Here is a 12,224-nt window from a genome sequence, read left to right as displayed (position 1 = left end):
TTGCACAGAGCCACGTGAACTGGATGTTGCTGTACCCCAGAAGACCTGTGTGCTGACGCCACAGTTCCCAAGGCTGAGATGTGGGGTGAGGGCACCTGCTTTGGCTTAAGTGGATTTTTCTGATGCCCCTGCCAGCAATGGTAGAATTCTCAGCTCAGGTGGCTTTGTTGCTGTTGATGGCTGAGAGCCAACATGGACCTGAGTCCTCTGGTTCTTGCTTGATCTGTATCCCCAGAGTCCCTGATCCCTATCCCCTCGAGGGAGAAGGAAATCCTCAACTGCTGAGGTCAGAGCTAGACTAGCCTCTCTTGGCCCCAACACAGGCCATGCCAGGAATGGGTGTGTCCACAGTCATCTCTGAATATGACTGCTTGGTGGGGCCTTTATGCTGGGCTATGGTCTAGAAGTGGTCATCTAGCATGAGTGCATTGCTCAATGGTCCTTCTCCAGCCCCCAGAGGCAGGCATGATGGGAAAGTGAGAGGAGCAATGGCAGTTCTGGGAATGGAGAAGCACGGCTGAGGAGTCAATACTCACTAACCTCCTCCTAGGGCGAACCTGTCTCTGTCCTCAGACAGAGGAAGATTCCCCCTCTTCCTGAGTCTGCCAGGCTGATAGGCCCCCACAGAGATGTCCTCACCCTGCTGACTGGGTCACAGAGGCATCCTTGTCCTCCAGGAGCCATTGCCTCAGGTCTTTAGAGATAGAAGCCCAGGATTCCTGCCTCCCTAGGACACAGGCTGTCAACCCAAGTCTGACCAAAAGGACTGGCTTGGTAGAGATCTCACAGTGGGCAGGGAAAGGCTGATTGGATGCTGTTTGCCCACTAAAGCAACCTGAAGCTCTGACATGGGTCACACAGAGTGTTCCTGTGATCCTGACCCCCAAGCTTCTCAGCTCCCTCAACACCTGAATCTACCTTCCTGGGACAAAGCTGGTACAGAGTAACTGTGCTCCCAAGAGAGTGGATACAGCCATACTGGGCTGGGGCTCATGACCTCAAAGTCAGGCCATGTGTGAAGGAAAGTAGTTGTATAGATTTGGGAGATGCTGGGCCTCCTTCTAAAGCTTGGCTTCTGGGCAACGGGCCTAAAGGCTGCTGAAGCCTTCAACAGGCCACAGATTATCCTAGACCCATGCTAATGGGGGAGCAGTAAGGGGTGCACTAGGCCCCAGCTTCCACCACTCACTCCTACCTTGGCAGAGATACTGCAAGGGACTCAGTCCCCATGTTGTCTTTCTCCTGTCATTCATAGAAACTCAAGGTTGGGCTTGTTTAGTTACAGACAATGGGACAGAGGGTCTGAGAAGTTAAGACAGCATCCTTTGTTACTTAACTTACGGCTGCTGGGACGCTCTAGGCTTATAAGTATCCTAATAGGAAACAGCACTGTGGCAGGGCCAGCCCAGGGAGCACCATAAAGCTCTCTAGCACCCGGCTACCCAAGTCTCACCTCAGCCCCAAGGCAGCTGCTTTGTTTCAGGGCCCACCTACCTGGGCTCAGAGAGATCTACCCCTAAAGGCCTTGCAACCTGAGGTAGCAGGCAGCTGAGGACATCTAGTGGCTGACAACTTGCAGACTGGCAGGCAAGTGATGACCTCATCCAAGTGTCCTTAGTTACCATGACAACTCTGGGTGAACTCAGAGTAGGTCACCACTACCTTTTATCTTCAGCATCCCTCCCCCTGTGGCCCAACCCAACCAAGAATGAGACTGTCAGATGCTGGCAAAAGGCTTGGGTTGGGAGAGGAACTGGTTCTGGAAAGTTCTTTGCTGATTCCTGGTGGGGAGACAGGGAGAAGCATCTGCTTTGGGAGGGCTTTGAAAGGTGAACACGACTCCTTGGTGTTCAGTAAGGTTGTGTGGAGTGGACACCCCAGTTCCTGCCTGAAGTTTTCATTTTAAAGGGGGACTTGGAGAGAATATAGTGTTCTGGGATACATGGGGGCTGAGACACTATGACATTCAGTGTCATCAGAAGTCATTAAAGTGAGAAATTTCACTTATTTAAACATAACTGAAGGAGGGGTTGGAGCACTGCCGGCCACTCACAGCCCAGCTTCCCCGTGCCATGGTGTCCCTGCTTAATAAAGAAATGATCTGAATCACATTTCCTGGGCTGGAGACTTGAGAGGTCTTGGCGACTAGGTGACAGCAGAGGACAGAGGGAGCAGGCAACTGTGGGGCTGGAGAGGGTGGCCATGAAGTCACCACATTTACCAGGCCTGTGGCTCTCCTGACACCATTAGGGATGAAGAGGTTCACAAGCTGCTCTCATGGCGTAAGGTGCCGCGTCCTTCCAGGCAGGCTGGCAGGGAGGTCACTGTGCTCGGTTGGCTCTGGGGCTCAGTTCCTCCCTGCTGTGTGGTAATGGATAATCTGGGTTCCCATATCTCCCACTGCCAATGGAGGCCATCATGTCCTGAGCTCCTCTCAGGCAGGTACTGTGAGCATGAATGATGCAGGCTTGTGTCATATACACGAGAGAACAGAGAGGATAGGTCACCTTAGGTCATGCTGAGGGACTCCCATCCTCTTACCTTTTGATCGACAAGGGGATGGTAAGTGATTTGCCAAGGCCACACCATGAGAGAGCCAGCAGGAGGCCTTGCTGAAGCATGCTGGATCCAGTCCTCACTGCAGACAAGGTGAGGCTAGGCTGCAGTGTGGGTCCAGAACAAGGATGGGTCAGGGGGTTGGGAATGGGGACGGGCTCCTGGGGAGGCAAATCACACGCCTAGAAGATACCACAGGTGCTGAAAATTGTTTACTACTGTTTGGTCCTTCAGTTCCTCCCCCCCAACCCTCAGCAAAATAATATAATAAAAATAAGAAGAAGTTGCCCAAGAAGAGGAAGAGTCAGTCCCCACGTATATGCCCCTTCTCAGGTTGTCAGGATGGGTGGCCAGGGGCTAGCCAGGGTGCCCGGCTACAGAAGCGTTGGGGCATCAGATTGGTCCTGCGGAGGTTCAGTTCTGAGGCAAAGGTCCTTGCTTTTTGATAGAAGAAGAGCGACATCTCACGGTCCATGAGGAAGTGGTGGTAGATGGTGGCCAGACGTGTGTAGATCTTCAGCTGAGCCTTCTTGTGGCCCAGGTCCACGGCTGCTGCCAGTGCCAGCTGGTAATACCCAGCTGCATCAAAGGGGTCCTGTGGGCAGATGTGTTTCACTGTGTTAAGCTGACTCAGTGGAGGAGGGGTGTGCCTGGAGCATTCCCCCAAGGACTACACAATCCCAGGGTCACTCTGATATATCTACCCATAATGGGCAGGGGTGGGGAGCAGAAACATCTTGAGCGACCCCCAAAGGCTACATGATCGCAGGATCCCTCTCATGCACAACCCACCATGATGGTTGACCAACAGGGCCGTATCAGGACACTATGGGGACATCCTTTCTTGCTCTGTTGCAGTCACAGCTTAGCCTTTCCTCAACGTGGACAGAGCTTCCTGGTCCTTGTGTTCGGACACCTTTCGTTGGTGGTAGTGGTTGTTGTTCTTTTTTGGTTTTTGGAGACAGTGTTTGTGTAGCTTTGGCTATCCTTGAACTTTCTCTGTAGAGCAGGATGGCCTTGAACTCAGAGATCTGCCTGTTTCTGTCTCCTGAGTGCTAGGATTAAGGGTGTGCGCCGCCACCACCCAGCTGGACACCATTTTTAAAAATCTGTTGCCGCTAAGGGTACCAGTTTGGATGCTGGCTCAGAGCCAGCTCCAATCTCATCCCAAGTGTGATCCAGAGACCCAGGTGATCTGGAACAGCATTATGGCTACCCCTCAGGCCCTTCCTGTGCACACATCTCTGTCCCTTTCCTAAAGCTCCCTTCTTCCTCCCAGATCCCAGATCCCAGATCCTAAGGCCTTGACCTGCCATGGCCTCTGCTTCTTCTCTCCTGAGCCTCTCTGCTGTCTGTATCTGATTTTGCCTCACCTCTAGTCAGTGTATGATGCCTTCCCAGGAGGTGGTGGGTCCCCTGGGACTGCAGGGTCTCACTAGCTCTGGGGACTTCCTGGCCCCCTGTTGTTGAGTGATTGTACAAGTATCCCATATCATTGGAACCTAAGATGAGGTGTGACATACCTGCCCCCAGCCACTCCCAGGTCAAGGGCCACTTTGGCTCAAACTCAGCATCCCAGTAGGATGCCAACTGCCCCTGGACACACCCCACAGCTATCTCCCACCCTAGCTTCTTCAAAGGTCTTTTCCTACAGGAGTGACCTGAGGAGCTTCCTGAGACCTCACCCAGCCTACCTTCCCCTGGTCCACATCTGGGACAGCTCCCTCAGCTGGCAACAAAGTCCAAGATCTAACAATGTCTTTTCTGTACCAGCCCAACAGAGCCAGGATCCAAGAACAGAGTGGGCCACATACAGCAGATGGTCAGTGCTCTTCACCCTGGGCTCAAGGCCATCCCTTCCTGGCTAACTCTGTGCCATGAGGAAGCATGGGAGGTACCCAGCACCTCGGGGGTAGAAGTTCTGGAGGAGAGGACACTCAGCTACATGGGAAGGACAGCCAAAGTGTGTGTGTGTGTGTGTGTGTTTGTGTGTGTGTGTGTGTATGCACCTGTGTGGCAGCTTGGATTCACATCTGTGCCTGAGTGTGACCAGCAAGGATTCAGAGAGGCAGCCTGGGATCAGCACACCCCTTCCTGAACCACAGTTTCCTTCACCGTGAGGCAGGATGGTATTATCTCCACTCATCCCTCCTAGGTGACCAGGAAAGGGAATGCCAGAATTCCAGTAAGGAATTGTGCAGAATGGCTAACATGCTGGGTGGGCTTCCTGGAAGAGGCACCATGGATTCTGCAATGTGAGTGCTCAGTGTTCCTACAAGTCCTTGTCCCTTTGTGTTCTTTTGGGAGAACCACCACATTCAGGAAGCTCCCCAGTGACTTTTCCACTGCTGGTATTTGGTATCCTGCACCCCCTGTTTGTTACATGAGAGGACCAAATCTGACCAGCACAAGAGGCTATGCCTGTCTGCTGACCTCACTGGCTTCTCACAGCCAGACCTTGTTCTGAGAGAATATGAGGTCATTGCTGTGAGGCAGTGACTACAGTGCAGACCCCACATTCAGGTCGAGCAATGGCTCTAGCCCAGGCTAGCCCCACCCTTTTTGCCCACCTTCAGGTCATAGAAGATGATGTCACCCAGCACCAGGTAGACCTTCACATAGTACAGGGTCTCCTCATCGAATTCCAGGGGTGAGCTGCAGAGTGACAGAGCCTTGAGGAAGAAGTGCTCAGCAAGTTCCCCATGGCCCAGCCGGTGATGCAGAGTGGCTAGCCTGTGGTAGGCCACTCGCTCATTCAGGCGGTCACCTGGGGGGTGCAGGTGGAAGGGCACATGAGGACACTGCTCAGTAGGGCAGGCAGGCCACGAGCCAATCAAGAGCAAGCATACAAATACAACACCAGGCCACGCAGCTGTGGACATTCACAGCCTTAGCCTAGGTAGCTCTAGCCAGTCCTTTCCTGACCTGGACATACTTTCTCATCTGTAAAGTGCACTAATGATGATAGTTCCCCTTCCTTCTACGTCTAGATGAGGCAAAGCTGCAGGCTCATAAGCCCCACTTCCTGTCTGCATGGAGCTGCCTAGCAATGCCTTCAGTTAGGCCCACGAGCTATGCATTCCCAGGCACATGGTTCACACAGGGACTGACTGTGGCTGCTGCCTTGTAGGCTCAGCACGGTCTATTACCTTAGGTAGCCTTGCTCGCCAGAGCTCCAGGCTTTCGCCTTCAAACAGGCAACCTGCACGAGTGTCAGTTCAAGGAGCCGGTACTCAGCTCTTTGAATCCAGTTGCACACCTCCTGCAGGTCTGAGGCCCCAGCCAGCCCACTCAGGGCTCTCTCCCAGGAGGAACAGAGAGACTCCCAGGCAGCAGTACAGTGTTGGATAGAAGGTAGCCTAGCTCTAAGAAACAGGCTGCAAACAGTGGGTGAGGGCAGAGGAGGTGGAAAAGGGAGGTGGGAGAGGACAGTATACACAAGTCCGCCTGTATGGAAAGCAGGACAAGCGAGTAAGCATGTGGGCCAGCAAGAGAAAGCCTCCAGGCTTTGCTCTCTCTCCTCAAGTCCTTGCCCGCTCTGTGTTCAGCTGTGGCTAGGCATAGCCAGCTCAGCAGAGCTGCTGTGGGCCTCAGTCAGCCCCCACAGGAGATGGGAGAAGCCAAGCAATGTCTGCTCAGCAGACCAGGGACTGGAGGCCGAGTAAGATGGGGTGCAGAGCAGGGTACAGGGCTGAGGACTCACCTAGGGTGATGCTGAGTGCTAGGGCCTCATGGGCAAACTCTAGGCCTTCCTGGGGTGCCTCCAGTGCAGACAGAAGGGCCACCAGCTTGTTGCACAGGCGCAGCTCCACCTCCTGGTTTCCTACAGTGACAGCCAGGGGCAGTGCCCGGTCCTGTCCATACACTGAGGTTAGGTTTCTGCAGTACCCACCATCCAAAATACCTCCTGAGCCCACATGTGTGCAAGGAACTGCCCTCTCCTTTTGTATGGTGTTTCCTGGGACAGAGGTTGGTTCTGTCCTGACACCCCAAGCTAAAAGCTGGGGTCATTCTCACATATAGTGGTCACTCACCCGGTAGAAGGACACAGCTTTCTCTCGCTCCCAGGTTCCATTGAAGAAAATGTCCCCAGCTGCCTCAAACAGTTCTAGCCCCAGCTTGGGGTCTCCAGTATACAGGGCTGCATTCTGTGCGACCTGTAAGAACCAGAAGTTTGGGCTGGAGAGATGGCTCAGTGGTTAAGAGCACTGACTTCTCTCCCAGAGGACCTGAGTTCAATTCCCAGCAACCACATGGTGGCTCACAGCCATCTGTAATGGGATCTGATGCCCTCTTCTGGTGTGTCTGAAGAGAACAGCAGTGTATTCATAAAAAATAAACAAATACATCTTTAAAAAGAAAAGATTTTTTTTATAAAAAGAAGAAGAAGAAGAAGAAGAAGAAGAAGAAGAAGAAGAAGAAGAAGAAGAAGAAGAAGAAGAAGGGGAGGAGGAAGAAGGAGAAGAAGAAGAAGCAGCCCAGAAGCTCTCTGGAGACTGTACCTCCTGGAGAGGCTGTCTCTCTGAGATGTGTGTCTCTTACTTGGAGACACCAACCTCCCTCCTGTCCTTGTGGGTTTGTGGCTCTGAGGAGAGGAGCTTTTCGGGACCAGAGAGCTAGGAAGTGTCAGTCCAGCTGCATCCCCAGAGCCCAGCATGTGTGGGATGCCAAGGTGAGCAGGGAAGAACTCGAGGCTGGCTTCGAGCCTGCCCACTATGTTCGAGTCACAGCTGGATGCCCCTCCTCTAGTTCCCACTACATTCTAGTCTGTCCTGACCCATCCATACCCACTTCTCTCCCATCAGCACCACAGGACAGGGCTGATTTGTGGCTTCTCTGCTGTGTCCAGGGATCCCTGCAGTGTCTGGTACATAGTAGATGCCCAATAAACATCTCAGGAATGAGATAATAAATACACCCAAGCTCCTGCTTCTAGGCGAGACCTGACACTAACTTCCAGCAGGTGGCGATAGCTCCCCACCCTGACTCAAAGCTGCTTGCTCTCAGGCTCAGCTGGCCCTCCCCATGCTCTTTGAGCCCTGGGCTCCTGGATCCTAGATCCTCAGTTCACCGTGCTGCTCTGTTCTCCTCATCTCTCCAGATCACACCATGTTTGGGAAGCATCTCAGCTTCTGCGATAAACATGTTTTGAAGTAAACATACCATGAGCTGCTGAAGCAAACTCTGCTGTGTGTAAACTGAGTGGACCTGGCAGTCCCACATACGCTGGGCACTCGCTATGTGTACATAAGAGGTGAGTACTATGCGGGGCCCACCTTCTGCCCAGGGAGCTCAGACAGTTACCAGAGGAGCTGGGCATGGAGGGAAACTGAGGGAGCCAGAGCAGGAAGGTACTCAGCAGCGGTACTCAGTAGTGATGGGTGGGTAAGAAGAACAAGTGGATGGATATATGGGTGGATGAGGGGATGCACAGGTGGGTGGGTAGACAAATGGATGAGTGGTGGAGAGGGAGGTGTGATGAATGGATGAGTGAGTAGGTGGTTGAAAGGATGGATGGGTGGATGGATGGACTGGTGGGTTGATGGGTGCGTGGGTAGGCAGGAAGATGGCTGAGAGGACAGTTGAGTGGGTGAGTGGGTAGATGGGTGGGTGGGGGTAGGTGAGTGGACAGTTAGGTGGTTGAGCAGGTGGGCACAGGGCAGTAAGTGGGTAGATAGGTAGGTTGGGTGCTGAGGGTGGGAGCCAGTGCACACTACCAGCACTGAACGCACCTGGATGTACAGGTCCACCAGCTCATTCTGGCGTAGGATATAGTAAATCTTCCCTGCCTGCAGCCAGGCACGTGCCTCCTTCTCCTTCTGCTGCAGGTCAATGAAAATCCCCAGGCTCCGTTTAGTATAATCCAGAGCTGACTTGTAGGCCCTGGGGTCAGACACAGGCATCAGAATAGGATTAGCCTACAGAATGGGCTAGAAGGACAGGACCTGAAGGAATCCTCTGTGGGCAGCATCGTGTCCTGCTCCAGGCTCCCCGTCACAGAACGAAAAGAAAGACAAAGGTAATTCTTCAGAGGGAAGGCAGGCAGCTATGTGTAAGGAGCCCTCTACGTTTGATCAACCCCAACATGTTGAATCCAGTCAGTAATGGCCAGTTGTATGTCAACTTGACATAAGCTAGGGCCACCAGAGGACAGGGGATCTCATTTGAGGAAATGACCCCACCAGACTGGCATGTGGGCAAGCTCAGAGTATGTTTTCTTGATTTATGTGTAAGGGCCAGCTTGCTGTAAGCAGAGTTACTTCTAGGCTAGTGGTCCTGGGCATCACAAGAAAGCAGGCTGAGCAAGCCAGCAAGCAGCACTCCTCCATGGCCTCTGCATCAGCCCCTGCTTCCAGCTTCCTGCTGTATTTTGAGTTCCTGCCCTTACTTTTCTCAGTGATGGGCTATGATACAGAAATGGAAATAAAAATAAACCCTCCCCCCCCAAGTTATTTCTGGTCGTGATGTAGAAACCATAACTAACACAGTCAGTCTTCTCTGGGAGACATTGGCATAAGGCAGAATTCAGATTGTAGGCCAGGGCTTCTCAAACTCTGTATATACTGCAGTGTTACAGAGGACTGTTATCAGCAGCGGCTGTCCCTGAGGCCCAGGTGGGGCTGAGCACCTTCAACATGCTTCCAGGGGGATGGACAGCAGCCCAGGGACAGATCCAAGAAGCCTGGCTCCAGGCCACACTGTCCCTGCTGTGAGTTCTGTGCTAGGACAGAGGTCTCTCCTGCTTCCTAACAGGGATCTTCTCTGCTCCAGCGCCCCTGCCTTAGGGGAGGTGTCATGTTGAGGATTTTGCCAGCTGGCAGGCTAGTCAGAACTTCAGTGTAGATCACACCTCTAACATGACCCTGAGTCCTGGCTCCAGGGTAGTTGACTCTGCCCTCTGTGGTGAGAAGCCTAGAGAACATGTGACCACCATTGTACATCTGACAGGTGAAGGACACCCAACAGAGGTGACAACTAAAGACTCAGGACAGGTAGGGGTCAGCTCACAGCAGCAGTCATGGCATGGGTGGTTTGAAATGGCTGTAGTAATGACCCTTGCTTAACTGAGACAATGTGGGTAGGAGGGCTGGACTCATCAGAGCTGGGGTCATGCTGGGACTGAATGGAATGATCCCCAGTCCTGGAGAATTGGGGCTTGGCTGGTTCCTGAGGGGAGGGACTCCGCAGGGTTTCTGTGCCCCCTACACTGCTGCCCTTACCGCTCAGTGCCCAGCGACAGATAGAGCTGGCTGATGGCCTCCAGGAGCTGCCCCTCCAACACCTTGTCAGCAGTCTTGCGTGCCAGTGCCAGTTGGAACTCGTGGTAGATGACACATCGTACCTCGTTGGGCATCACCTTGCTGTAGAAGTAGCACAGCTTTTGCACAGCCTGTAACTGACCTGGGTGGGGACAGAGGGAGGATGTGTTACCTTCCCAATGCAATCACCTTTGAGGCACCCCAGTGCCTGCGAGTCGAAGGGTTGAAGGTCTCACTGTATGACTCCCTCTTCTTCACTTCTGAGCTGGGTCCTCAAAAAATGGTGATCTGAAGCCCAGAGCCAGGCCATGTGGTCTGTAGAGTAGGCCACCATGAACTTCCCATCCACTGACATCCAGGGAAGCCTGTTGATAGTGCTGACCCATCCAGGGGAGGGTCCTGCCCAGGCTTTTGCCCTGTCTACACCTTTTGTTTCTGTCTTACCACATTTTCCCCATCTCTACCCTGGCCTGATGTCCAGGCAGCTCAATATAGTTGGCCACACAGACGGTCCATAGCCAGCATCTTTCCTGGAACCTGTGCTCCACCCATAAGCCTGTGCTCCACCCAGGAGGCAAGGCTTCAAACCAAGTCTCACTGGACTATCCTGAAGCCAGGGTCTGGGAGCCATGAGGCATCCCCAACTGTCAAGACAACTTGGAAATCAACACAAAGGCAGAAGGCTTAGCCACACCATAAGCCATACAGATCTTGAGGGTTCAGGTCTTCTCCAGGGCCCATTGGGCAGTCTCTGAAGACACACTCCAGGCCACTGACAAAGTCTCAGGAAATGCACAAGGACGGAAGTCATAGGGAATGTGTTCTTTGGCTACATAGCAGCAAAATAGAACTACAGAGTGAGTTCAGGGCCAGGCAGTACAACTAGTGAGGTCTTCTCTCAAAGAAGACTGGGAGTACAGAAAGGTTACAGAGCGTTTGTCTAGCACCTGTGAGGCCCTGCTAACCAGAGGGACAAACAGAAATCAGTGAGAGTAGAAAGTTAGGTAAGCTCATGGATGTATGAAAGTTAAGCTGCCCATTTCTGAATAGCCAGAGGTTAAAGGAAGAGACTCAAAGGAAACAGAAGCATAGAAGTATAAGGGATGACTGGGTTGGAGACATGGCTCAAATGTCAAGAGCACTGGCTTCTCTTGCAGAAGACCTGGGCTTGATTCCTAACACTCACATGGCACCTCACAACCACCTGCAACTCCAGGTCTAGGGCATCTGAAGTGGGGATCTGACATTTCTGCCGGCACCAGGCACACATGTGGTACACAGGTATATATAAAGGCAAAACACTCATGTACATAAGATGGCGATGATGATGATGATGGTGGTGATGATGATGATGATGATGATGATGATAGAAACTTAAGGGATGTTGAAAAGCAACGCTGAGGGGGAAGCTGATAGCTTTGAGTGCTTTTGATGGTCGTGGGAGGAAGGGGAAAGAGATGGAGAAGAGGTGAGACTGGAGAAAGGGGATGTGAGGGAGGGGCTGGGGGAGACAGGTAGGAGATGGGAGGATGGGAAGTAAGTAAGTAAAGCCCCAAACCTCAACTTCCGTCTTAATGAACTACAAAGGATCAACTGCAACGCGGGTGAGAGGCAATAAGATAACAGCCAAGGAAACCCACAAAGCCCAAGCCTGGTCTTTGATGAGACTGACAGAATGGTAAACCTTCCTCCAGCCTGACCAGGGAAAAGAGATTGTGAGTTTCTAAAACTAGAAACGAGGGGGCGTGCTGCTGGCAGTCTCACGGAAGTGACCGTGAATACTGCAATAACTGGGTACAGCTGCCCATCAATATCAGAACACTTTCCAGAAACACACTTTGTACCAACACTGACTCAATGGTGAGCTGGCCTGTGGCCCTGGGGTCATCCCTCAGTCTCCCTAGCGGAGGAGAGACACAAATGGCTGGGTCCTCAGTGCATCTGGGGAGGCCTGACAGAGATGGGCTGGTAGCTATGTGGTCAGGATGCTGAGGCTGTGAAAGTCTGGACCCCAGAGGCAGGATGTAACCTGAGGCTTCCTGGGTTCCTTCACGCCACTGTCTGTCCTGCCAAGGCCTTACCTGCTGGACCCTGCACACAATCCTTAGGGGATTTCCTCCATGGCACCCTCCACACAGTCATGTCCATGAAGCCTCATGTGTGTGCTAGGTTCTCTGCCAGAGAACAGACTGCAGCCAGACCCACCTCCTCTCCAACTCCGCAGCCACAGAGAGTGAGTGTCCTATAGACTTGATGGGTCTCCAGTCCTCTTGGGAAAGGGGGCAAACCATAGGCTAGGGTTCCTAATGATGCTTAGCCCCTCAACTGAGGCTTAGCATTCAATACTGCAAAGTGCACGGGTTCAGCATCCCTGTCCTCAGCTTCTCCAGCACTCTCTACTTGGCTAAG

At 52.8% G+C, this 12,224-nt stretch overlaps 1 protein-coding gene across 4 annotated transcripts in view; it reads right to left on the bottom strand.

Annotated features, from left to right (window-relative positions):
- Positions 1-2,746: 2,746 nt before the first annotated feature.
- Sh3tc1 (SH3 domain and tetratricopeptide repeats 1) overlaps positions 2,747-12,224 on the bottom strand; it is a 33,994-nt gene continuing 24,516 nt past the window's right edge. For 2 of the 4 annotated variants that reach the window (XM_028758129.1, XM_028758130.1), the window contains exons 13-18: positions 9,777-9,957; positions 8,289-8,439; positions 6,591-6,713; positions 6,260-6,410; positions 5,127-5,323; positions 2,747-3,151 (exon numbers count right to left, since the gene is read on the bottom strand). In XM_028758129.1, coding sequence (XP_028613962.1) covers positions 2,894-3,151; positions 5,127-5,323; positions 6,260-6,410; positions 6,591-6,713; positions 8,289-8,439; positions 9,777-9,957 — 1,061 coding nt within the window. In that variant the 3' untranslated portion in view covers positions 2,747-2,893. Of the gene's footprint in view, positions 3,152-5,126; positions 5,324-6,217; positions 6,411-6,590; positions 6,714-8,288; positions 8,440-9,776; positions 9,958-12,224 lie in introns of those variants that run through there. The other 2 variants (XM_028758132.1, XM_028758131.1) reach the window with 2 other exon arrangements.

Source organism: Grammomys surdaster, unplaced genomic scaffold (assembly GCF_004785775.1).
Source record: "Grammomys surdaster isolate TR1022 unplaced genomic scaffold, NIH_TR_1.0 126187, whole genome shotgun sequence".
Classification (NCBI taxonomy): domain Eukaryota; kingdom Metazoa; phylum Chordata; class Mammalia; order Rodentia; family Muridae; genus Grammomys; species Grammomys surdaster.
This window is presented reverse-complemented; position numbering and strand designations above follow the sequence as displayed.